At 41.6% G+C, this 23,954-nt stretch overlaps 2 protein-coding genes and 1 long non-coding RNA gene across 3 annotated transcripts; 2 read left to right on the top strand and 1 right to left on the bottom strand.

Annotated features, from left to right (window-relative positions):
* The first annotated feature begins 4,026 nt into the window (after positions 1-4,026).
* slc6a4b (solute carrier family 6 member 4b) lies at positions 4,027-11,226 on the top strand. Its single transcript, XM_086110950.1, has 13 exons — positions 4,027-4,222; positions 4,912-5,046; positions 5,180-5,399; positions 5,527-5,665; positions 5,740-5,874; positions 6,861-6,964; positions 7,593-7,720; positions 7,790-7,902; positions 8,154-8,285; positions 8,402-8,501; positions 8,614-8,714; positions 9,823-9,990; positions 10,079-11,226. Exons 1-13 carry the CDS (start codon positions 4,027-4,029, stop codon positions 10,157-10,159), a joined length of 1,752 nt encoding a protein of 583 aa, XP_085967076.1. The 3' UTR covers positions 10,160-11,226.
* A 3,530-nt stretch (positions 11,227-14,756) lies between these two features.
* On the top strand, positions 14,757-15,674 carry LOC147204822 (uncharacterized). Its single transcript, XR_015100982.1, has 2 exons — positions 14,757-15,154; positions 15,325-15,674. It is a non-coding gene; the product is annotated as an uncharacterized LOC147204822 (long non-coding RNA).
* A 407-nt stretch (positions 15,675-16,081) lies between these two features.
* Positions 16,082-23,059, bottom strand: ankrd13a (ankyrin repeat domain 13A). The gene is made up of 15 exons (XM_086111953.1): positions 22,736-23,059; positions 21,045-21,180; positions 20,792-20,916; positions 20,648-20,693; positions 20,274-20,417; positions 20,009-20,198; positions 19,692-19,758; positions 19,510-19,591; positions 19,257-19,318; positions 18,737-18,867; positions 18,491-18,648; positions 18,267-18,398; positions 18,022-18,182; positions 17,863-17,927; positions 16,082-17,488 (listed from the first exon to the last, which is right to left on the bottom strand). The coding sequence occupies exons 1-15, from the start codon at positions 22,841-22,843 to the stop codon at positions 17,290-17,292; spliced, it is 1,806 nt and encodes a 601-aa protein (XP_085968079.1). The 5' UTR covers positions 22,844-23,059; the 3' UTR covers positions 16,082-17,289.
* Between the last annotated feature and the right edge of the window lie 895 nt (positions 23,060-23,954).

The raw sequence follows: 23,954 nt of genomic DNA, 5'->3' as shown, positions 1-23,954 counted from the left end.
ATTTCCCATCTGCTGCAAATCATTAAAGTAAGTTTTAACTACTTTTTTTCAATGTCTCCTACTTCCCAGTTGCTTTTGTGGCGAGAATGAAAATGGATGAGAAAAGTTTTCCTACGATGCCCCCTTTTGGTTAATATACTAAACTACAGGCACAAATTAAATACTGTACTGTACTGTAATGGCTCTTCATTTTTCTTAAAATTGCAGGATTTTTTTAAACGTACATACGTGCATTGTATTACAATGTAAAATGGTTCTACATAAAATCAAAAACCTTTGCTAAGCATGCTACCCCATGTGGCAGCACAAAAACAATTTTAAGAAAATCACATATCCGTCTATGTCATATAGCTCCTGTCCTCATTTAGCTGGAGTCTGTCTAAGATGACTTTGGGTGAGACGTAGTGGACACAAACCACTCACATAAAGTATATAAAACTTAGTCTTCCAATTATTCTGCATGCGTGGTTTAAAACATACAAAAGCATGGGGACAACATGCAAACTCCACAAGAGGAAGGCCAGAGTTGAGATTCGAACCACGAACCTAAGAACTGAGAGGCGAGCATGCAAACCCCTAAATTGCAGAAAAAAATAATTTCAAAAAATAAAAGATAAAAAGGAGTAGCTTATCAACTTTATACAGTACCCCCAATGTGTACACGACCACACACATTTGAGTATGTGGCTGTTTAATTTCCATCAATATGAAAGGAAATTTCTCCAAATGAGTAAACCTACCAGCATGAAGTGGGCATAGACATCAATGTTCCAGACGGTGGAGTCTCAGGGCCACGAGTCCCACTCTGCCTTGGAGGCACTGAGCTGTCAGGTGGATCAGATGGCGAAAAGAATGCAGTGATTATGCAGAATGACAGACTGAGGAGGTGGATGCCCCCCAAAGATGCTTTCATGGTCTCAGCACCAGAACAAAACAAACCCCAACTGAGAATGTGAATGTGAATGTCAAGAAGGATTCTTGCCAGCCCAAACAGTGTCCTCATCCAAATCCTAACCTGCAGTCATTTTGCTCAATTCCATCCCAAAGACCTCTCAAAAACCCATAACAGAGAGAGGAATAGGGAGCCATAGAGGAAAGCCCAGCATATTGCAATTTCTTTCCTTTTATTTTTCTTTTCATATTCCCCGCAAACATGTTTGTCTTAGGATTCCCTTGCAGGAATGACTCACACCTGACAATGACATGAGGTAATAGCACGTTGTTAAATGTCAAAGTGGGGCTTCTGCTCGAATAAACTGCACACCAGAGCTCTCCCCCAACCCCATCATGCGTTTGGTTTCATTATCATACCGACAACTTCAAGGGTGAAAAATACTTAGCTGCAAACTATTGTATGGAAGCATGGCACCGTTTAGGCGAAGGATCAAGTGGAAACAGCTCAGTGCTTCATCGGATCTGTACGTTTGAGAAACAACAATGGCGTGTCATCTTCATGTGTGTTTGCCTGTCGGCGGAGTCTGCGGGCATGGCTGACATGCACATGTCCGCGTGTGATTGGAGTCGACGTGCTCTAACAGGCGATAGAGGCTCCTGTCAGTCCGATGTTCTTCTACTGCTGTGTGCCAATGCGGATTGACAGAATGGTATGCTAGAGAAGGCCAGAGCTACGTGGGCTGTTGTCTTGATGCTTTCAGGCCCCCAGGAAATGCACACCTCGGCTGAGCAGCCATAGCTTGCCCTTGGCTGATTGTTCTCATGAAGGCATTTTGGTGGAGAAGAACATGAGCCAACCATATCCAATACCTTTGAGAGGATCTAGACTTGAAATTGTGAGCCAGACTGCCTCACTCCAAATCAATGATCTCTGACCTTACATATGTTCTTCTGGATGGATGGACAAAAAGTCCCAGGGACACACTCCAGCATCTTGGATGGCTGGCTGTAATTATAGCTGCAAAATGGGTGGGGGGAGGGGGACAGGAAGGGGGGGCACTTTGGTACTTTTGTCCATGTAGTTTTATTATAGGCACAATATCTACACACCCAGACATTTAGACCATTAGGTGACACATAAATAATGGCACTGAATGTGTCTCACTGTCATCTCCATTTACCAGACTAACTTCATTTGATGCACTCTGCACTCACGGATCAACGTGAGCACTCCGAATATCCGGTGTGCATGCGTTTCAATAAGCTTGCTGCTAAAAGCGATGGATTTGATTTATCATTTATCAGGTTTTCTTAATGAGAGCATTTTAGCTTCTGTGGTTTTATTCTAAACCATATTAACGCTTGATCGGGCGGTTCAGTTGGCTCAAGGTGCAACAGCATGAAGAGTTTCCCTGCATCAAACTTCAAAAATGCAGTCTTCTTGCTGGCCTTTGCTTGCCTCAAACCTGGTTTATTGTTGACCACAACCAGACTCATTTACAATATTGGTGATTTTTCTTCGGGACTGTGTGTGCGCGGGCATGCAAAATATTGTCATGCAGAGAGGTAGTTGTAACAGAATTGTTTTCGTACAAACTGGAAAACTTTATTGTGACCTTTTTTTTCTGGTTGACATGCCTCTGCAACATCGCACCGACATTGAGGATGTTGCCTCTGGATAAGCCTCCCGGAATGATAGCTCACCTTTTTGACTTACTCTTAATATAAGGGGACCACACTCTTTATCCTCCGTGCAGGTGTTGTCTGTTCAGGGGTTTTGCAGACTGTGGGTAGGAAGTCAAATAATAGAGTCAGGAAGAGCCGTGTGGTTTTCGTCCTGGCCATAGAACAGTGGGCGAATTCCACAGTGTGTCCTAGGGTGGCATGCAACAGGAGTATATGGTCCTGGATTCACTGATATGGGCCCATATGTCCCTGTATGACCGGTCGAGGTCTGCATTGTCAACAGTAAGTTGGATAAGTTGACAATGATGGCTGTGTTGTATTGTTTTGTCATTCTATGTTAAGTGTTCTTTTGATGGCCGTGCGGGCACCCTCAGCGGCTCCTCTTGTTGTCTTGTTGTCTGTTTAAGAGGGAGGAAATTTCATCTCTGCTGTATGCTGCACATACAACACATTTGACAATAAAGTTGTACTTAACTTGACTTGACTCACTGGCAATTTGAGGCCTTGTAAGTGTCCGGTTCACCGGCATCAGTATTGTGTGTTTGCTTTTTGCAGATGATGTAGTTGTGTTGACTTTATCAAGCTACGATCATCAACTCTTACTGGAGTGGTTCATGGCTGAAAGTGGAGCGGATGACCTGAGACTCAGGCCCAAATCTATAGCCTTGCTCCTGGATAAATTAATCGAGTTTGCCCCTATGCAGATTTAGACAGCTCTTCTGACTTGACTTGCAAGAAAATGTAGGTTGACCAGAAATGCCTTGGGCTCGCCCGGAAGAAATGGAGGAAGGAGAGGGAAGTGTGGGCTTTCCTGCTTAAGCTGGACTCCCACAACCCGTAAAAAAAAAATGGACAGATGGATGGACAAATTGCTGTTGTCTATATCTATTATGGGGATGGCAACACATGAAGAAACAAAATTGTGCACCACCCTGAGGTATAAGGAAACTACTGTACACTTGTTTTCGTCCTGACACAAGGTTCCCCGAAAGAGGTGACATCAACATACTATATACAAGTATAACACATTATTCAGAATAAGTCAAGCAACAGGTGAAATTCGACAAAGGGTCTTTGTAGAAATATGAATATGGACAGGGTGATGTCATAATATTGTACAAATGCTCATAATGTTGTGGCATGGTGTATCATTCCCAACGATCTCATACTCAATTAATTTGGCTTTAAAAATTGTCTTTTAAAATTCTCATGTGACTTTTATCAATCTGAACTTCAGCACATACAGTAGGCTATGACCAAATTCTTCTATTATCATTGCAATGTCACAGATGCACTCTGATGTCTGTTTTACAGGTGTTTATCCAGGCCCCGCCCACAGCTCCGGCGGTAACCGCTCGAGGTCAAACCGCTCCGCCCCTCCCCTCACGGTGCTGCTTCATTTGACTGACTTTTCGCAGTCCGGTGGCCCAACAGATCTCAGCGGTCATGGCCGGTAATCTGATCCACCACGGCTCCCCAAATCCCGGCTACGCGTCTAACAACGCGGTGCCGATCCTCACGCAGACGGACTCAAGGGACAAATGGAGCAAAAAGATGGACTTTCTCTTGTCTGTCGTGGGTTTTGCTGTGGACTTGGGAAATGTTTGGAGGTTTCCTTACATATGTTACCAGAACGGTGGCGGTAAGTTGGTTTTTTTTCGTTTCGTTACTTTCATCATTCATTTATGTTAAGTATTTGCATGTCATTTTAGATCTTCAGAAAAACCGTCTGAACGTGCAAACCCGCTGTCCATGGTGCTGAAAGTAGCTCGTTACGAGAAAAAGAAACATACTTTCCATGACAGAGTATCAAACACATTTATTTTGTGTCATGTAGAATACAAGAAAAAGGTTTGCTTTTAATTTCATTCAGCATTTAAGAAGCTTACAACACTTCATCTGACTAGCGTGTCAAAAAGAAAAACAAACATAGTATGATTCAAATATGATGAGTGAAAAAAAACAACTTTTCTAAACAAAGCAAATGCAATTGTTAAATGTGTCAATATAATCAGGATGCCATTTGTTGCCTTTAGAAGAAGTCCGGTTTGCTCATAAATTATATTTGCGATTACGGTACGAGTGAATTAAGATGTAATGATTCTTAATCCCACCGATAGCATAAACCACACTTGGCAATGAAATTAATTGCCGAAAAATGTAAACCAGATACGGTATCACAATCACAAATTTTGCTTCAAATTCAAGCCTCTTAAACATCCTCACTTTTACAAAACTCTATCGATATAAACAACCATGATACCATACTTTGTGGGACTGTGCATCTTAATTTTGGCTTGTGTGCATGTGTGTGCGCATGTGAGAGTGCAGGAGCTTTCCTTATCCCTTATATTCTGATGGCCATCTTTGGCGGAGTGCCGCTCTTTTATATGGAGCTGGCCCTGGGACAGTTCCACAGAACTGGAGCCATATCCATATGGAAACATATCTGCCCAATTTTCAAAGGTAAATCGAATGTATCCCAGATTTGGAGCAGCAATATGTATCAAGAAATCCAAAATACTGTTACAGATATGACAAATCCATTTTTTGGTATATTTGTTTTCTATTATTGGGCACTGCTTCGTTTGTGTCTTAGGCATAGGTTATGCCATTTGCGTCATCGCTTTATATGTTTCCTTCTACTACAACACCATCATCGCCTGGGCCCTCTTCTACTTCTACTCTTCCTTCTCCACCATCTTGCCATGGACAAACTGCGACAATGCCTGGAACACCGACAACTGCACCAATTATTTTGGCATGGACAATGTCACCTGGACGAATTCGTCCCGATCTCCGGCAGAGGAATTTTACACGTAAGTGCATGTAAGTGTGACTAAAAATAAAAAGCATGTCGGGTGAATACATATAAAGTGTCTTGTTAAGAGTGGAGTCTTGAATGTTGACTGTGTGCTGATGGCAGGATGTGTTGAATCCTAACAGGAGGAATGTCCTTGAGATCCACAAGTCGTCGGGTCTGGCAAATGTGGGAGGTGTCCGCTGGCAGCTGATGCTCTGCCTTTTCCTCATTTTCACCATAGTTTACTTCAGTCTCTGGAAGGGGGTGAAAACTTCTGGAAAGGTAACACATTGTCACTGCCCTGCCCCCCTTCCCTCACAGAACAGATGATGATGATTTATTTCCTTTGCGCCCAGGTTGTATGGGTGACCGCCACTCTGCCCTACATTGTCCTTTTCATCCTGCTGATCCGCGGTGCAACTCTGCCAGGTGCTTGGAGAGGCGTGGAATTTTACCTAAAACCCAATTGGGAGAAGCTTCTAGAGACCAGTGTGAGTAGTCTAGTTCTCTGAAAAGTAAACCTATCTAAAGGAGTTGTGCGATCCTAAACCTTTTTACTGAGCATTACAGTATAAATGTTACTCGTCCAAGGTTTGACCTCGCTGCATCACCCCTTTCAACTTCAGCAGTTTTTCTGCCTCTCCTGTGAATTTTGTCTGCACTCCACTGTTTGAAGTAAAAAACTAAAATGCGAGTGATCATGTTTTCTTCAGTGTGTAAATGGGGAACAAGAAACCTAAATGATTTCCTCAAAGATATCTTTACACTTGAACTGATCGAGACTCGGGGTTATGTCATGCTTTGATTATAAAGCATTCTACTCACTATTCATTTTGAACATTGGATATGCCTATACTGAGAAAGCGACAGAATCATTTTGGGAATGGACCTTTTTGACAAGATAGAAAATAAAAATCGTCCTATTTGAGAACATTATTTTAGTCTTCTGCCACGTTCTCATATCTTTTTGAAACTTTCGGCAAACTCAAACGAAAATGCAATAATCATAACAGCAAATACGATTTTATTTTACACTAAGATCTGTTGAGAAACTGATAATAAAAGTCTATTACTGTATCTCTCACCCTCTAGCTCAGTGAAGCGGTTTACTAAAACCTGTGCGAGGCTTATCGGAGGCGAATATGGATGAGATGAAATGAGATGCATAAATAAGCTACAGAGCGGCATAATGAGATGCATAATTGGTTTAGATTTTCTGCCCATTAACAAAGGCCTCCCTTTTCTGACTCACAAGGCTGCCCTCTTCTTTTTAACATGCTGCTCTTCAGATCTCCCTGCGTACAGCTGCAGGGTGGCAACATGGCAGCTACAGTATATGCTTTCATGACAAACAACACCACTTAGCTTCGACACACTTTAGGGAATTAACAATGATGAATTATTGGGGATTTCACCTTAATGATTTTGTTCCACTTTCATTTGCATTTGCGTTTTCCTCTCTACGTTCTTTTTAAAGGTATGGGTGGATGCTGCCGCTCAGATCTTCTTCTCGCTCGGTCCAGGCTTTGGAGTGCTCCTGGCACTCTCCAGCTATAACCCGTTCACTAACAATTGCTATCGGTAAGAAGTGACTCGTCCGATTGTTTTGTGCCCTGTTCAATTCTAGCCTTCCAGTCGGTGTTCGTTATTCTTTTTGAATATCCTTGAAACTGGAACTGAAACCGACTGTTCTTAAGCATACTCCTACAGACAAAAGGTCTTTTCATCACAAGAGAATGTCAAGCTGAAAAACACCTCATGTAATACACCGTTAAACTGAAACTTAAGTTGACCCATATTTTTAAAATTTGAATTTGTGTTATTGTACTACATAATGGTGACATTTTTTTGTATTTTTCTCTTATCATATAGTAATTTATAATATATGTTGTTCACCGTTATTTATTTTTGTATATTCATCTTTGGTCAGTAGGCAGGGGGACACCCTGACCTGGTTGCCAGCCACTCGCAGGGCAATGAAATATTTGAAAGGCAATTATTTGTAAGACGGGTAAGAGCTACAGCAGAATAGTTGTCGACGCACACAGAGAAGATATGTCTACTAAACATGTTAAGCTGCAAGCAGACAAGAGAGAAATTTGATTTTAAACCCCCCAAGTTGACAAATAATGTGTGCAGCTGATGGTAAATTCTTTCTTTTTTTTCCTTTTTTTTTTTTTGATAAATCTTTTCTTTTATGCTTCTTTAGTGACGCCATTGTGACCAGTTTGGTGAACTGCGTCACCAGTTTCGTGTCAGGGTTCGTCATCTTTACAGTGCTGGGCTACATGGCGGAGATGAGAAAGGTGAAAGTTGAAGATGTGGCCAGAGACAAAGGTGATGCCAAGACATGAAACACTGTCTATATTTTCCCGCCGACGTCATAATATGTTGTCCTGATCTCAGGACCCAGTTTACTCTTCATCACGTACCCCGAGGCCATCGCCAACATGGTGGGCTCAACTTTCTTTGCCATCATATTTTTTGTGATGATGATCACTCTGGGGCTGGACAGTACGGTACGTCCTGACACCTGCATTCAGTACATAATCAAGTCAAATCACAACTTACCGGTAATCGCTTGGAAACAAATGCTCCCCTATGTTTGATGTAATTATCTCGTCTAATGGCAAATACACGTTATTCCTGTTCCAGGCTGTTACAATTAGACAAATCGCAGCTAGCGTATAGATTAAAAAGGTACATGCTGTGATAGATAGAGCCAAAAAAATGTAACATTGTGGGGACAAATGCTCTCCATTTGTTGCAGTTTGGTGGTCTGGAGGCGATCATCACGGCCGTGTTGGATGAATACCCCGATCAGTTGTCTCAGAGACGTGAACTTTTTGTCCTTTGCTTGGTGCTGGTCTGCTTTCTGGGCTCTTTGAGTACCCTTACTAATGTATGTTGTGGTTGATGTTGTTTTGATTTTTGACCGCTTGATCATTCTTGTCATGTGTCGAGATGATGTATTTTAGGGAGGACAAAATAAATGACTTCACGTTGGCTGAATGGCAGGGCGGTGCCTACGTTGTGAAGCTGTTGGAGGAGTTTGGGGTGGGATGTTCCATCATTGCCGTGGGATTCCTTGAGGCCATTGCAGTTGCCTGGTTCTACGGTAAACACGAGACTGACTGACTGGGCAATTGTTTTCCCGTGATTGCAGGATTAGAGAATCAACCGCAAGATACAAAACCATAGGCGTTTTGTCTTCCTTATCCTGCTTTCAGGTATCAACAGATTCAGCAATGATGTTGAAGCCATGCTGGGCAAAGCACCAGGACTGTTTTGGAAGGTGTGCTGGGTTGCTATTAGTCCAGCCTTTTTGGCGGTAAGAAGTCTCTATTTATTTCGGCACAAATTTGGATGAAAACATTTAAATTGGCCTGAAATATTATGTGTTGCAAATATCTCTATAAATATAAACTTCACATACTTTATTTAGTTCAGGGATGAGCAACTCAAATGATGGGGTGTTGGGGGGCGGGGCACAATTTTTCGCCAGCACTACCAAAGATACAAATAACCCGATATATGAGATACTAGCCGATTATTTATTTATTTATTTGTGTGAGCAAACATTTCAGATATGAGCACTGTACGGTGGCAGGCAAATCGACTCAACTCACAACAAAATGAGGATCAATCTGGCAGGTTGTGAACAATTCTTCAAAAAAAGAGGCTTCGAGCTGTTTGTTGTCACTCGCAGTGGAAGTTTACAGTCAAACTAAACATAACACAAAGAGAATTACATGTTGTGTAATTGAAACAACTACATAACTTTGCCTTTAAGTCTGCTAGTTTCATGCAAACACGCAATGGGAAATGCCATCAAGGGGCTAATGAACAGCATTTGTGTGGCGGCAATTGAACACAGAGGGTGCAGCAACACATTTAGACAGACATAATAATACTCACAAGCATATGGTCTTCATCCTCTGTGGAAAACTAGCTGCTTAGTCACTTACAGTAGTTGTGAAAATCGTCTTTGTTTGGGTCTGTACTATACTGGCGCCGGGTTACCAAAGTCCGCACACCATAGGGAATTGATCATCAATGAATTAATCATTATTGAACTAGCCTTTAAATTCTTTACAATCTGTTTAATTATGCTCTTACTATAGGTTTTTATAAAGTAAAATATTATAGTGTTACAGTATTCCCATTTTTGGAAAAATTGTCTGATGTGGAAAAAAACCCCTAAAAAAATGGAAATGATGTTTTTTCCATCCACACATGACATCAAAAATATTTTCGAATACATTTTCACAACCACGCTCATATCAACAAACACGCATTGCTCACGCTTTTGCTACATTTCCAGCCCAAACATGCATATTCATGAAGATGTAGAATTCACCTGAACCCAAACCGTGCCCAGGATAGGAAGAATTCCGTCTCACCTGTATGGTCATGTCACGTTTCCCCTCTATTTTTAGTATATCATGGTGAGTTCGCTGCTGAAAGCCCCAATACTCACATTGTTTGACTATCAGTACCCGGACTGGAGCATCACAGTTGGCTATATCATTGGCTTCTCATCCTTAATGTGGATCCCCATTTACATGGTATACAAAATGGTATGGACACCAGGCTCTCTCAAACAGGTCTGTGAACACACAAAATACATTTCGGAAAAATGTGTGCATTGGGTAGGAAACTTAATGCATATGGAATCATTTCCCCAACTGACAGAGGCTGGCATCGTGTCTGAGACCGGAGAGGACCTTACCAGACATTCACGTCGACAGCCTAAACATGGCCATCCTCCCATAGAAAGATACTGCAGATGAGAAAACACCCTTGAGTTTTATCTGTGACATTATGACTGTTTACACCTCACTTGGTTAGTTCTTTTTTTTTTTTTTTTTGGTACTTATCGAGCTAATGCTGAATTACAAAGTAATAGGTACGTTTTGCTAAAATTTCATAAATACTTGTTTGTGTGCTCACAGATATGTCTGCATCAATGGGACAATGTCAAGTTTTCCTAGCATTAGTCTCTCAAAGTCTGTTCCCTGTATTTTTCTCGCAGTGACGTACGGTAAGGAAGGAAAATACTGTAACAGCATGCATTGCATTACACATGGGGGTATTTCCTCAAACCGATCGCTGTTTTCCAAAACTAATAAAAGTTAGATGTGTGTTCAGTTATTTTTTTGTAAAGTGAATACTAATTTGTGTGTGCCTTTATATCATTAACACATGTGGGTTAACCTTTTTAAAAAAAAAAACTGTGACATTGATACTTTTATTATATGTTATTATTCGTAACATACATGTGATATGTAAGATTCTATACCAGCTGTTACTTTTTTTAAAAATTAAAATAAAAATAAATGAAACAAGACTGAAGTCTTTCCCATGTATGAGGACCCAATTTACCGCCCCACCAATGTTAGAGATGAGTCGGTCAAGAATCACAAGATACAATACAGCAGAAGTATCTTAATCCTAAAAGCAAATTGGTGGCGATGTAGCGACTGTTTAAAACATCCGAAAATTGCAAATAGCCTGTTTTGCCTTATTCTTCCCTAAATATCACTGTACAAAATTGAATCATGGTTGTGTCGATATTGTGCCTCTCCAGTTGAAGATACTTCTTTTTTTTTTTTCAACATTAGTCAAATGTGATAACTTCTCTTCTGTACACGCTCTGACTTCTTCTTGTGGTGTGATGAGAAAAGTCATGATGGCTGTAATTACATTGTTTCAGTAAATGTCTGAATTCATTCCAGAATATAGATGATGTTGTAATTCAATTATTTGGGCTGGTTTTACTGTGATCTAACAGGAGGAGTGAAATTCAACTATTACTTCCAAAAAAAATAAAAATAAAAATGCAACAATTGTTTTATGTTTATGAGCTGGCAACCCCAGTTATAATTTAAAGTAGGTTTACATCATTTCATATCAAATTTAACTAGCATGATAATTTCAGTTCCTGTCTCCCGGTGTGGAATTTGCATGTTCTCCCCGTGCCTGCCTGGGTTTTCTCCGGGTACTCTGGTTTCCTCTCACATTCCCAAAACATGCATGGCAGGCTGACTGGACACTCAAAATTGTCCGTAGGTGTGAGTGTGAGTGCGGATGGTTGTTCAGGGTCTCCCCTGCCTACTGCTCGAAGACGGCTCGGATAGGCTCCAGCACCCCCGCAACCCTTGTGAGGATAAAGTGGATTGGAAAATGGATGGATGGATGCTAATTTGAAATGCACAAAAATAACCTCTGACCTTATAAACTAATAAGAAGCACACTTGTTTTTTTTTATGTTGGTTATTTTGTGTCTGCAACGGCAGACCAGTTCCCACTTAATACACGGTACTGTACATCTACTGAGGAGTGAAACACAAAACACTTATTCAACAAACACACATGCAAACACGTATTCTGGACCATTAAAGGCCTTTTTTTTTAGATCTTTTTATTTTGTTAGGGAACCAAGCCCTGCCACTTTTAAGACCACAGGTAGGAAAATACACAAGATCATAAAGTAGCTTATAACATTACAGTATGATCCATTATGGAGCTTCTAGCTGATGTTCAAAGCGTCTTTGTGTCAGCGACTATTGAAGTCGACCACAGCAATCAGATAAAAGAGATGTTTCTGAAAAGGAAGCTGTTCCTCCACCTACCAAACATGAGCGGCTTGACACTGAATGGGAGGGAAATGTACTAAATTGACTATAAACCAAATGGATTTGATACATTCTTTCTTAATTAAAGAAAATAAAAAAATATTCAAGACTTGTTCATGTATTCAGGGATCAACAATTTACTTAAATCCAACAACACCAAATAGACGTCTCGGGGAACTATATTATATTCCCTCAACATTAAAGTCGAGGCTATAAATTTTTGACCACTGGCTCGCACACCAGTTGTTATGTGTACCGGTAGTTTAATTTAAAGTCAATTAGTCAGAATGAATATTTGATGACATAGAATATGAGGCCAATAATAACCTCCTGCCTGCCATTAAAAAAAAATAGGAGAGGGTGTTAACAGTTCAAGGTAGCAGTTACCTGACAAGATGCACATTATTCCTCTTTGTGATATCAAATTGTGACCAAAACTGACGTATATGTTACTGCAGTTGTTCAATTCAAACGGCGATACAAAGATACCATTTTGATAAGGTACGGCAATGGGGGAATACAGGCCTACTGTAATTATAAATTCAAATAAATGTTGGGTTGAAGAGGTAGGATTTAAAAGTTTTGGGCTTTTTTTTGGAGAGTGTATGGCAAAGCAAACACAATAGAGAAACTGCATGATGGTTCAGGGGCGGCACAGTGGACGACCGTCTATCACGTCAGCCTCACGGTGCAGAGGTCATGGGGTCAATTTCGGCCCCTAGCCTTTCTGTGTGGAGTTTGCATGTTCCCTCGTGCCTGCGTGGGTTTTCTCCGGGTACTCCGGTTTCCTCCCACATTCCAAAAACATACAGTACATGGCAGGTTCATTGGGCACTCCAAATTGTCCCTACGTGTGAGTGTGAGCGTTTGTCTCTGTATGTATTTGCGATTAGCTGGCAACAAGTTTAGGGTGTCCCAGGCCTACTGGCCAAAGACAACTGTGATAGGCTACAGCAAGCCCCGCGACCCTTGTGAGAATAAAGCGGATCGGAACATGAATGGATGGATAGATGGATGGATGATCGTTCAGGATATTATGGTACAGGTTGTGGCAACAGAACACATTACCCTCACAAGCAAATGCGATGAAAGTACGGTAATAGGCTCCTTGTATGACAATGCTCAAATTCACTGATGAAAATGCACTAAAGTACAGTATATAAGAAGAAAGAAATTGACTAAACCATGTCAGTATCCAAAATCAAATGACTTAATTTGAAACACCAGAATCTCCGACCCGATATAGTACCGGTAATTCTAAGTATAGCGGCAAAGGTATCGGTATTAAGGTTACTTCCCATCTATCAAAAAAGCTTTGCTGTGAACTAGGAGCAATAAAATGATGCGCCCAAACTAGTTCTATAGGGATGAAGATAAAGGCCATAGACATCATTCGTGCAAAGTAATTACATAAAGATATAACCTCAAGGAGCTTGACCTTTACATCATTTCTCGATTGCTGTTTGACATTTCAGAGATGTGAAACGTGATGGAGGCCTCACATTTGCATGATGGTTTCCAGTTAAGATGTGAGATTTGGTGCTGTTTTTACCGTAGGTCGACAAGTAGCACCACTACCGAGACCTGTAAACATGGCTGCTTTGATGGCATTTTAGTGATCAATCTGCTGCAACTTTTATGAGTGTCATCACATTGACCTGTTGATCATCGTCAAATGTTTAATTTTTTTTCTCCACATAATTCCATCAATAACTAAGACGGGTGCACTACATGCAATAATTGGGAGAGGTTTGGGTACCAATCACCCCCGCCTGTCCCTCAAACACAGCTTCTGATCAAATGTCGGATGTCTCGAAAAGAAAAGTAATTTTTCCTTTTCGGTCTGCCTCGGAAAACATTTGAGGCTGACAGTCGTAAATGTCAAACCTGTCCTTATTTCCAAACCCAATTCAAAAGAAGGTGGCACGTTTTGTTCAACATAAATAGAAACATAATCCAATGATTAGCAAATCATGTTCACATTATTTTCAACTGAATACATTACAAAGGGAAGACATTTCATGTTCAAACTGACAAACTTTATTGTTTTTGGTAAATAATCATTTTCTTTTAATTTTATGGCTGCAACAAGTTGCAAAAAAGGCTGGGATGGGTGTCAAATAAGTCTGAGTGTGAAACATCCCACAGGTGAACAGGCGAACTGTCGATTGGGGTTAAAAGGAGCTCCCTTGAATTGCTCAGTTATTCACAAGCAAAGATGGGGCGAGGTACACCACTCTGTGAACAACTGTATGAGAAAATACTTGAACAGTTTAAGAACAATATCACTCAGCGTACAGTTGCAAGGAATTTATGGATTTCATCGTCTACGGTCCATAGTATCATCACAAGGTTCAGAAAATCACCACATGGGCTCAGGAACACTTCGGAAAACCAATGTCAGTAAGTGTAAATCGGAGCTAGATCTGTAAGTGCAACTTAAAACTTAACTCTGCAAAAAAAAAAAAAATAAAATAAAGCAATTTTTTTCTGGGGCCGAGCTCATCTAAGATGGACTGATCCAAGGTGTTATGTGGTCTGACGAGTCCACATTTCAAATTGCTATGAGAAATTGATGACATACTGTCCTCCGAGCCAAAGAGGAAAAGCACCATCCGGACTGTTATGGACGCAATTTTCCAAAGCCATCGTCTGTTTTGACTGAGACGAGCAGATAAGAACATTGCTTAGCCCTAGTACAGTAGTTGCTTTGCATGCTAGTTATAGCTGTTTTGCTTCAAAATGTCCTCTCTCAGTTAAATTCAGTTACTCACAGTTGCAAATCACCAAAACCGTGTAATGCGCCTCGTATTATCTTTGTATAGGCATATTTACTGACCCGATCTCATTAGTTCCACAATTTAATCTTCTATTCCAATGAGTTGATTTGAGCTCAGTCGGATCATGTGACGGTTTTAGGACCCTGTTCCCACAGCGGAAGCGCTCTCTCTCATCAGCCTCATCATCAACATCATTGTCATCAGCATCGTTTCTTCCGCTTCCCCTGCTGTGATGCTAGCTGCTGTCCCACACGCTTTGTTCATGATGTCACTAATGGTATCGGCGAGTGGTCAAGACGAGGAGTCTACAGTTGCCGAGAGACCTTACGCGGTCTTACAGAAACAAAATTTGGGTAAGAAACAAACACAAATTCAAGCGCGGATGATTCATTCCAAGTCTTCCCGAGGTTTGACCAGGCCCTTTTCTCGTTTCGACCGTTTTCTGCCCCATTGTAAGCGACAATCGGAAAACTGTCAAACAAGCCTTTCCAATTGAATGGATTGATGCGGGTTTTGTGTACAGTCGCGCTGGGAAGCGTCGTCGGTGTCCTGCTGCTGCTGATGATCATCATGGCCGTGTGCGTCTACAAGCCTCTACCCAGGCGCTGAGCGTGTCCTCACGGACGGAGACTCGACATCAAACACCACCTAAAGGGTCACTCAGTGGTGATCAAATCCACCCGCCAGAGAAAGGTGGGCCTTCGAGTGGCTCTACCTCTTGTCCATTTATTTATTGCAGGCAACTGGATCCCACCTCATGCAATATACTGTTTGCAAATTACGCTTGTAGAAATTCAGTGTTTGAGTTATATATCTCTGTTATTTATTTTAAGTGAAGACTTATGTAAATAAATGTTTTGGGTGTTTTCAACACTACTTGAGTAAAGTGTTGCTCATTAAACCTACGCAATTGAATGAGATCCATCCATACTGCAACCACTCAGCGTGGCAGGACCAAAAAACGAGGATGCCGTGTTGGCTAGTATGCCCATATTTGGAAGTGCTGACCTAGGAGCTAACCACGGAGATTGGATTGCACGTCAAATTATTTTGTCACAGGTCATATTTATCGTGTACTGTCAAGTCACAATAATTGTTTAATCATATACGTCTTGTTTTAACTTTACCCCCCCCCCCTTGATAATGCAATCAAAACTATCAATTACTTGCCTATTCAAAGGCATTACATGTATTTTTGATACAGTGGAATAGTGTGAAAGTGTAGATTTGCTGAATATGTCTGGATTCTCAGAAAGTGCATGAAGTCACTGTCAGAGTACTTATGGAAATAAAGTGCTTTTATTTTAAGAACAGCTGCACCTCAAATGGTATGTTACAAAGATCTCGGTTGACTGAAGCAAAAATTGGCCTTTATGAAACGGTTGGCAAAATGATATCATTATAACCGCTCGTTTTTCCATCATGTACCACAGTGCCTAAGATTTGCACAAAGCCCTCAAGTTAGTGGTTGGTCATAAGAAAAATAACTACACTGTAGTGGTTATCCAACATCACGGTGGGTATGTCTTGCTTCCTATTGGACAGGGGGAAAAAACTTACTAAATTTTGAGTGGCACCTGCTAAACTTTCCATCATGTAACAGACAAAATGTCTGTTGGCACATGCTGAAAGAACAAATCATCGAATCCCGACATGCCTGCACGCAATCAAGAGGTTTGCTGTTTGTCGCTACAGGAGGAAACATCAGGACTGCTGTTGCATTTTTGAACAGAGGCAATAATGCTGGTATTTGCTCAGGCAGCCCCCCGCATTCATACAAATTCCACGTAAAAGAACTTAATATATACAATTGCTGCAGAAATGTTCAGTCTCTTGCAGCATTTTCTTGGCCTTCTGAAAAGTACAAGAAACCTGCATGTACTTTGAGTTAGTAGTATGGCAGAGATACTGTATGTGAAATTACCAGTAGTTTAAAAGTTATTTCCAAAAAAAGAGGGTTGTTAACATTTGACCCTGAGATTTCCGTTGCCAAATGGAAATGGCTTGTAGTATCAAACCCTTCATGGTCATCAGCAAAATAACTCTATGGGAATATTTATATTCCCCAAACTACCGCATCAGAGATTTAGGATTCGAGTCAAGCCAAGAACATAAACCGAAGAGTTAAGTGGGAGTGCCAACTTATTATGTGGAGTCACTTGAAGTAGTCATTTTTGATAACATTCTCAGGAGCTGCCGTAAGAGTAAGATATGAATGTGACTGCTGCTGAAAGGACTCAAAGGCCGCAACACCTCAGAGCGCACTGATCAAACTGGAAGACGGAGAATGTAGGTACAGAAATAACATGTAACCTCTTAGCCCAAAATGCACTTTCAAAAGTTAAGACAGGAAAGTTTTGCCTCTGCAAAGAGCAGGCAGTTAAAGGGAAAACCTGCTGTTGCATAGAATACAGGAAGCGGCAATTGTCACTGAGGTGAGATTGAGGCGGCCCGCTTTCAGAACGATCCTGATTCCCTCTTCATCCTTCTACTTTTCAGTGAGTGACAGCTGTAAGATGCGCTCCAGCTCCTCTTCCTCCTGCTTCCTCAGCCGCTCCTCTCGCTCTTGTGCCCGCACAGAAAGCTCCATGGCCAAGTGGAGCTCGGAGTCGTGGCTTGAGGCGGAGAAAGTGCTTGTGGGGCTGGAGGTGTCGCCATAATCCACTAGCACCCCCTCTGGGATACTCCTGGAATCACAGAAGCCGCCGAGTTATTTGTGAGAAGCTAAATCTGCATCTCAATCGGAAATGTTTGGCCATTCCAGACCGCTGTGAGCATTGGTAGTGCATGTCGTGAGAGATTGCGAGGTATGCCGCAGGAAACTATCCAATTTCACTTAATTTTTCTGATCAGCATTTTTTAATACAATTAATGTACAGTATCTTTGTGACATTTACAGTAAGTCTCCTTAAATGCTCTTCAGCTAAATGGCAGAAGGTGCAATTAGTCTCTGTATCCGTCTGTCAGAATGTACTGTACTAATTACAGAGAATGTCTAAAATGCGATCATGAAAAGTTTCAGTGACGGTCGTCTACATCACATGATCGTGTGAAAATCTACCTGTCACTCTGGCTGTTGACCATGGCGTCGGTGTATTCGTCGTGTGGATCATTCCCGATGCCATCCTGCAGCGACAGAATAGTGACAAGCGTTCCCAGCACAATGGACAGGAGAGGAGGACAGATGGAAGCGTATGAAGAACGATCGCTGGGACCTCACCTGGTCTGAGCCTATGTGGGAGTCCAAGAGACTTTGATGGATTGCGTACTGCAAAAACTCCTCGTCGTTCGTGGACGCAGGAGCGTGACGGCTGCCCCCTCGGCGGTGGTAGTTGTCAGGTATTGCAAACACAGACGGACACACCCGGAATGTTGGAGGGACTGGATACGCACGAAAGCCACAGGTGAGGAGCAAAGACAGAGAGAGATTGATCTATTTGCTTGCGCTGTTGAGTACGTTTCTACCTCCGGCCTCTTCGTCGTCTCCTGTGGATGACGGCGTGGCTGCTGGTGTTATGTTGGCTTCCTCTTCGGTGCTGCATTTATTCACGTTCCCAAAAGTAATTCTGGCATTCAGCACATGAAATAGAGGAATCTCTGCAAAACAGAAAAAAAATCACGACATCATTTGGATGCTACACACACACACACAAAGTGTGTTTCCTGGTTCTCAACATGATGGCAATCACCAATTTTGATAGGAAATCCAGGAGGGAATTTCAGCGTGACAAAGTCTCGTAGCCGTGCAAAATGCGAGCTGGTCCGAGCCATGAGGTCAATGATGGGGGTCACCTGCTCCACCAGGGACAGAGGATGATCTTCGCTCATCCACAATGTCCCTTTAAACCTGCGTGAGAAGGTAACGCTGCTTGAAATCCGATGCGGAATATAGATGAAAACTAGGTTTTGGAGTGTCTCAAGGATTGTCGTCTAACTTTTGCGTTCGCACGCTCAGCTCAATCGGTCGGCCGATGTCTCTGTTCCCCAAATTGAAATTGGGATCGAAATATTCCTCTGGAGTGATGGCTGTGGGGTTTGTGGCGGTTGCGTATTCAAGTGTCAGGTCCTGTTAACAGTAAGAGGTCTCAGGATGACAGGTCGCACCAAATGGTCAATCCAACACACTGAAAACTACAAAAATATGATTAATATTACAGGAATACATTCTCACTTATTGCTGGTTCAGTTACTAGCCTACATCAAAATATCACTTCCGGTCCATTTCTAAGGTTTTGTGTCATGCTCTTAGAGGCAGGAAGTGGCTTGCTAACTGAGAAATGGAGAAACATTTCTTTCCCCCTTGTGCTCCCTGTTAGAAAAGGACCATTCTCATTTTCTTTTGGTCCCTTTTCAACAAGCTCTTGCATTTTACTTCATTGGAATGTGCATGGGTAGTCTACTGTGGTCGTGAAGTGTATGTAGCCAACATGTTTGATCACAGGATGCGCGCATTACCCCTTGTGCACTTATGTGCTGTTCAACTGTCCCAAGCAGAGACTCCAAAATGTTCCTTTCACCTTTGAAGAGAAAGTCCACATTCACCTTTTTCGAAGAACAAAAGCTATACACACATAATTTAGTGACGCGTGACTTTTTAAATGTTTGTGCGCAAATAGTCAGGTTTCCAGCGCGCCAAGAATTCCAGTAATTAAAAAGTATATACAGTATGTCCCCTTTTAGGCTGAAATACATTTTTTTGCCCACCTACTTTTTATCCGGGCTTTCTCTTCATCTGTAAGATGTTCAGTCCTCGTCCTGATGACTACATTCACATTGTTCACACTGAAAACCTAAGAAAGCAAAAGGGCAGATGACAGAAATGAGTGCCTTGGAAATGACATGCATTTTAGTGTTTTTTTTTTCCATTGATAAGAGACCAGTTCTTTGAACCTTTGTTTCAAATCCGTTGACCACTTCAGTTTTGTCTGTCCTCCAGCCCCAAATCCCAGCCTTGTTCCTATCCCAAAAAAGAAAAAGAAAAAACATGTCTTTAAAAGAGAACGTGCACCATGCGTTTTCAGTGAGGATTCACTACAGGTGATGAAAAGCTATAAGGTAAAGGATTTCCTGAAATTGTAACCGTGCTTCCGTTTAAATATTCTCTCAGAGCAGTAAAACTGGAAGAAATCCCGCTCAAGTGGAGTTGAGTGCAAGCACAGAGCGCAAGCTGCGAAGAAGCCAATATGCGAATGGAATGAGATCCTTGCCTCTCAAAAGCAATGTCCTTGGTGTCCAAGTAGGTGTTGACGATTGGCGTGGTCAACCTTTTGGCCACTTCTTGTTCCGCTGGCTGCATTGACTCAAGTGTGACATCCTCCATCTCTTGCGATATGATGAAACGCTCCGTGTCCACCACTTGCTCGTCATGGTTCACCTCCATCAACTCTGCGCACGAATCTGTCGAGGAGCTCGTTGAGTTGCACTTTATCGGACAACGTCACTCTCTTCAGTTTTTGTTAGCGACACACACACCATCTCCTCTGAAAAGGTAGCTCCTTCGCCCTCTGATCCAAGTCATGTTCTCGAAGCCGAGAAGGGTGGCATCCACGCGAAGGCTTGCTGCACTTTTCCAAATTCGACACACATCACTTGGGCATACCCGGGACACAAGAGGGACTGTGAAGCAACAGTGTATAAGAAAAATCATTGTTTAAAAATACAAAAAAACCCAAAGGGATGTGGAAATATTATGAGTCATTTTAAATAATGTAGTTAGTCCAGTATGACCTGAATAGCCTTCGTGTTGATGTGTATATTTTTAAATTCAGCACAACAATGTTTTTACAGCCCTGACAGTCACCGTGCAAAGAAAAATAAGACATACACTATTTTCACACAGAACTTACTCCAGCTGGTGAACTCCCACTTCATTTCCATATAGAAGTCTGGTGACTGTGGATGAAAGACAGAAATAAAGCAACAGGTTTGTTTTATAAATCAAATGAAATGTCGTTGAAAATGAGGAGGAAAAAAAAGTTTGTAAGTTAAACCTCTCGGATCTTTGACAAAAGCCCCGGTACTCCTTCCAAAGCGGTGGATGCTTTCAGGTAGTCCCTCCGTTGCAGAACTAACTGAACCATCTCTGGATCTCCCGTGCTGATGGCTTCCTGCAGCACTAGATAGACAAAAACAAATGTTTACCGGTCGATAAAAAGCGTTACAACTGGCAGAAAGGGCAAAGAAACGTAAAGCGGTGAGACACTTTCGGGGAAACAGCAGTGGATGGAGCGGTTGAATGCTAACCTGTCCAATTATTGGCATTTTCTTTAGTAACTTGAGCTCCATGTCTCAGGAGGACTCTCACTGACTCCAAGTGTCCGAGTGACACAGCCAGGTGCAAAGGTGTCCGACCTCTCGGATCCACAGTCTCTATGTCATTCTGGGGAATTCCAAAAGAACATGCATAACTCTTCTTAATGACACAATTAATGCATACTTCATAGTACTTTACAATGAACACATTACTGTTAAATTGCACACAGTAGTTCAATACTTTAAAAGAACTTTAAATGCCCTCAACTATTCCCATCATGACACAAAATTATGTTTTGAGCTCATGGAATTAGAACACCTTTTTATTGATTCATGAAGACGATGTTTACGAGTTCGTGTTAGAAATCAGGTGGGATGGATGGGAAGTCGCTACAACAAAATCCTTGTGTTCAACAAAACAAATCCAGATTTCACACCGATTGAATAAATCTCTGAGTAAATTGAGGCGAGATCAATGTTTTCAGCATATACTTTTTGCAACATTTTATTGTTTGCCGGTGATAGAAGAGTTGTTTTAAAATTTAACTTTTTTTATTTGAAGTGAACAGGTTATACTTTTCACGTCTACACACTAGATAAGAGCAATGAAAGTAAAAACATTTAAATATACTGTATATACTTGATTTTTTTTTTAGTCTAAAGGTTCTAAAAAAAATCTGATGTAGAAATAAAGTTTATAGTTCTCTCTCACAGTACTCCAATCCATCCATCCATTTTCCGATCCGCTTATCCTCACAAGGGTCGCGGGGGGTGCTGGAGCCTATCCCAGCCGTCTTCAGGCAGTAGGCAGGGGACACCCTGAACCGGTTGCCAGCCAATCGCAGGGCACACAGAGACGAACAACCATCCATGCTCACAAAATAACAATTTAGAGTGTTCAATAAGCCTGCCATGCATGTTTTGGGAATGTGGGAGGCAACTGGAATACCCGGAGAAAACCCACGCAGGCTCGAGGAGAACATGCAAACTCCACACAGGGAGGCCGGAGCTGGAATTGAACCCAGTACCTCTGCACTGTGAGGTCAACGCGCTAACCACTTCAGCACCTGGCCGCCCGTACTCCAACCCGACTGACAATTATTGGTTTGATTGGTCATATGGGAGGCTACTTAAATGTACAATATGTGCCTTGCCTCAATGACTATGGGGAACGATTGCATTACAGAGCTGAATAAAACAGGCACACATTGAATCTACATAAAAACGCAACATTATACTACTGCACACTTTTCTCCTCTTTCGTTAAACAAACCAAATGATTTAAAACACAATTGTGCTGATGTAGCAATTTACAAACTATAAGCTCATGTATAAACAGTGTAAAAGGCAAAACGTATTTGGCAGTGTCAATCAAAACTGATCACTGGTCGTTTAAAGTGAATTGATTGAGCGGGTGACCGGTACAATCAGCGGTATTTGTGACCGGTGATTGTACGTGTTTAAATGAGATGTAGATGACTAATTTAAGATGGTACCTGTGGAAAAAAATTGAAAGGAGTCAACAGAAAACCAAATCACGTCGATATGAACGTCAAACGTGTGGCAATGAGCAGGATCTGTCAAATAAGGCGGCCCACTATTTCCCCGTAGTAGTTTCCTAGCTCCGTGGGCTAACAAATATTATTACTTTGCATTTAGGGATACAAAGCTTCTATACTAACCTGCAGTAGTGTAATTTGCTGCTCCAGCTTCCTGTAATTATTCTCCCAAACTGAAGAGTGCAGTGGGAACTCCATCCGAATGTCTTCGCTAATATTAGCTACGGACATCTTCTTGTTCTCTATGTGGAACACTATAGCAACGTTCGCGAGCTTCTTCTGGACACGACTACAATGATAGCTATGCCTTCAACCAGCCAACTTCTACGAATATTATGGGTCATGGCGCTGACATTTTCGGAAAATCAAATCATAGTAGCAGCCTCACTAAACTTTTGCCCAAGCCTTCCCCAAAACAAAAGTTCGAACAAGGAAGTGGCAGGAAGATTCCATAACAGTGGCAGGGGTAGCCCTCCTAGAACCTAAGTCGGTTCACACAAAAATTGAAGAAAATTATACACGGACAAATATATTTAAGATTGGAAATTTGTGCTAATTTCTTATCGTTGCATTGGCATTGCGGTAAAGATGAAATAACGTTAAATGTTTTGTCCACTAAAACTCAAATGGTCAGTTCCAGCAGGACACGTCCATTGAACGTATTAATATGGGGGTGTGAGAATATTTTACAAAGGGACGTAATGACAAAACGTCACTTGTTATAGCTGTACATGGTTATACATCTGGAAAAATGTCCCTATAAATCGTATGTTCATTTTAAATGTGATTGTGTCATATAAAAAAAACAAAAATTGAAAAACAGCGCAGGTGAATGATGCCTAAAATAGGATCGCCTGCTGCATTTAGTGGGATAATCAAAATTGATTATTTCATTGTTAATCGTGCCATACAACTATCACGCCATTTATAACCTTTACCTGTAATCAGCCCATCTCTTACCACGTAAAGTCATTCATTTAGGATGTTTGTCATTTTACAAACAAAATTTAAACGAAACACTGGCACAGGCACACGAATGCCTCTCAAGTTGACCTCATTCAACCAGGACATGGACGTGGTACTAGTAGTACCATCTTGCGTCTGATCTAACTAGCATCGCCACTAAAATCTCTATTGAACCCCACAAAGGAGCGATCGCGTCGGGTTATATTTTCCCTCAGCTGTGTATGCCAGGCTATGTGCGTCACCACAACTGAACAATAACAACAAGAACTGAATAAAACACCTATTTTTTAAATATAAAGTATAACAAGCATGACATTGGACAAACAATTATGAACTATATTGAAAACAGCATCTTTACATGAATTAAAGGGTATCC

The sequence above is a fragment of the Hippocampus guttulatus genome, chromosome 5 (genome assembly GCF_054856545.1).
Source record: "Hippocampus guttulatus isolate MCC_2025c chromosome 5, RoL_Hgut_1.0, whole genome shotgun sequence".
Classification (NCBI taxonomy): domain Eukaryota; kingdom Metazoa; phylum Chordata; class Actinopteri; order Syngnathiformes; family Syngnathidae; genus Hippocampus; species Hippocampus guttulatus.
The sequence above is the reverse complement of the archived record's forward strand: the minus strand, read 5'-3'. Positions and strand labels throughout refer to the sequence as shown.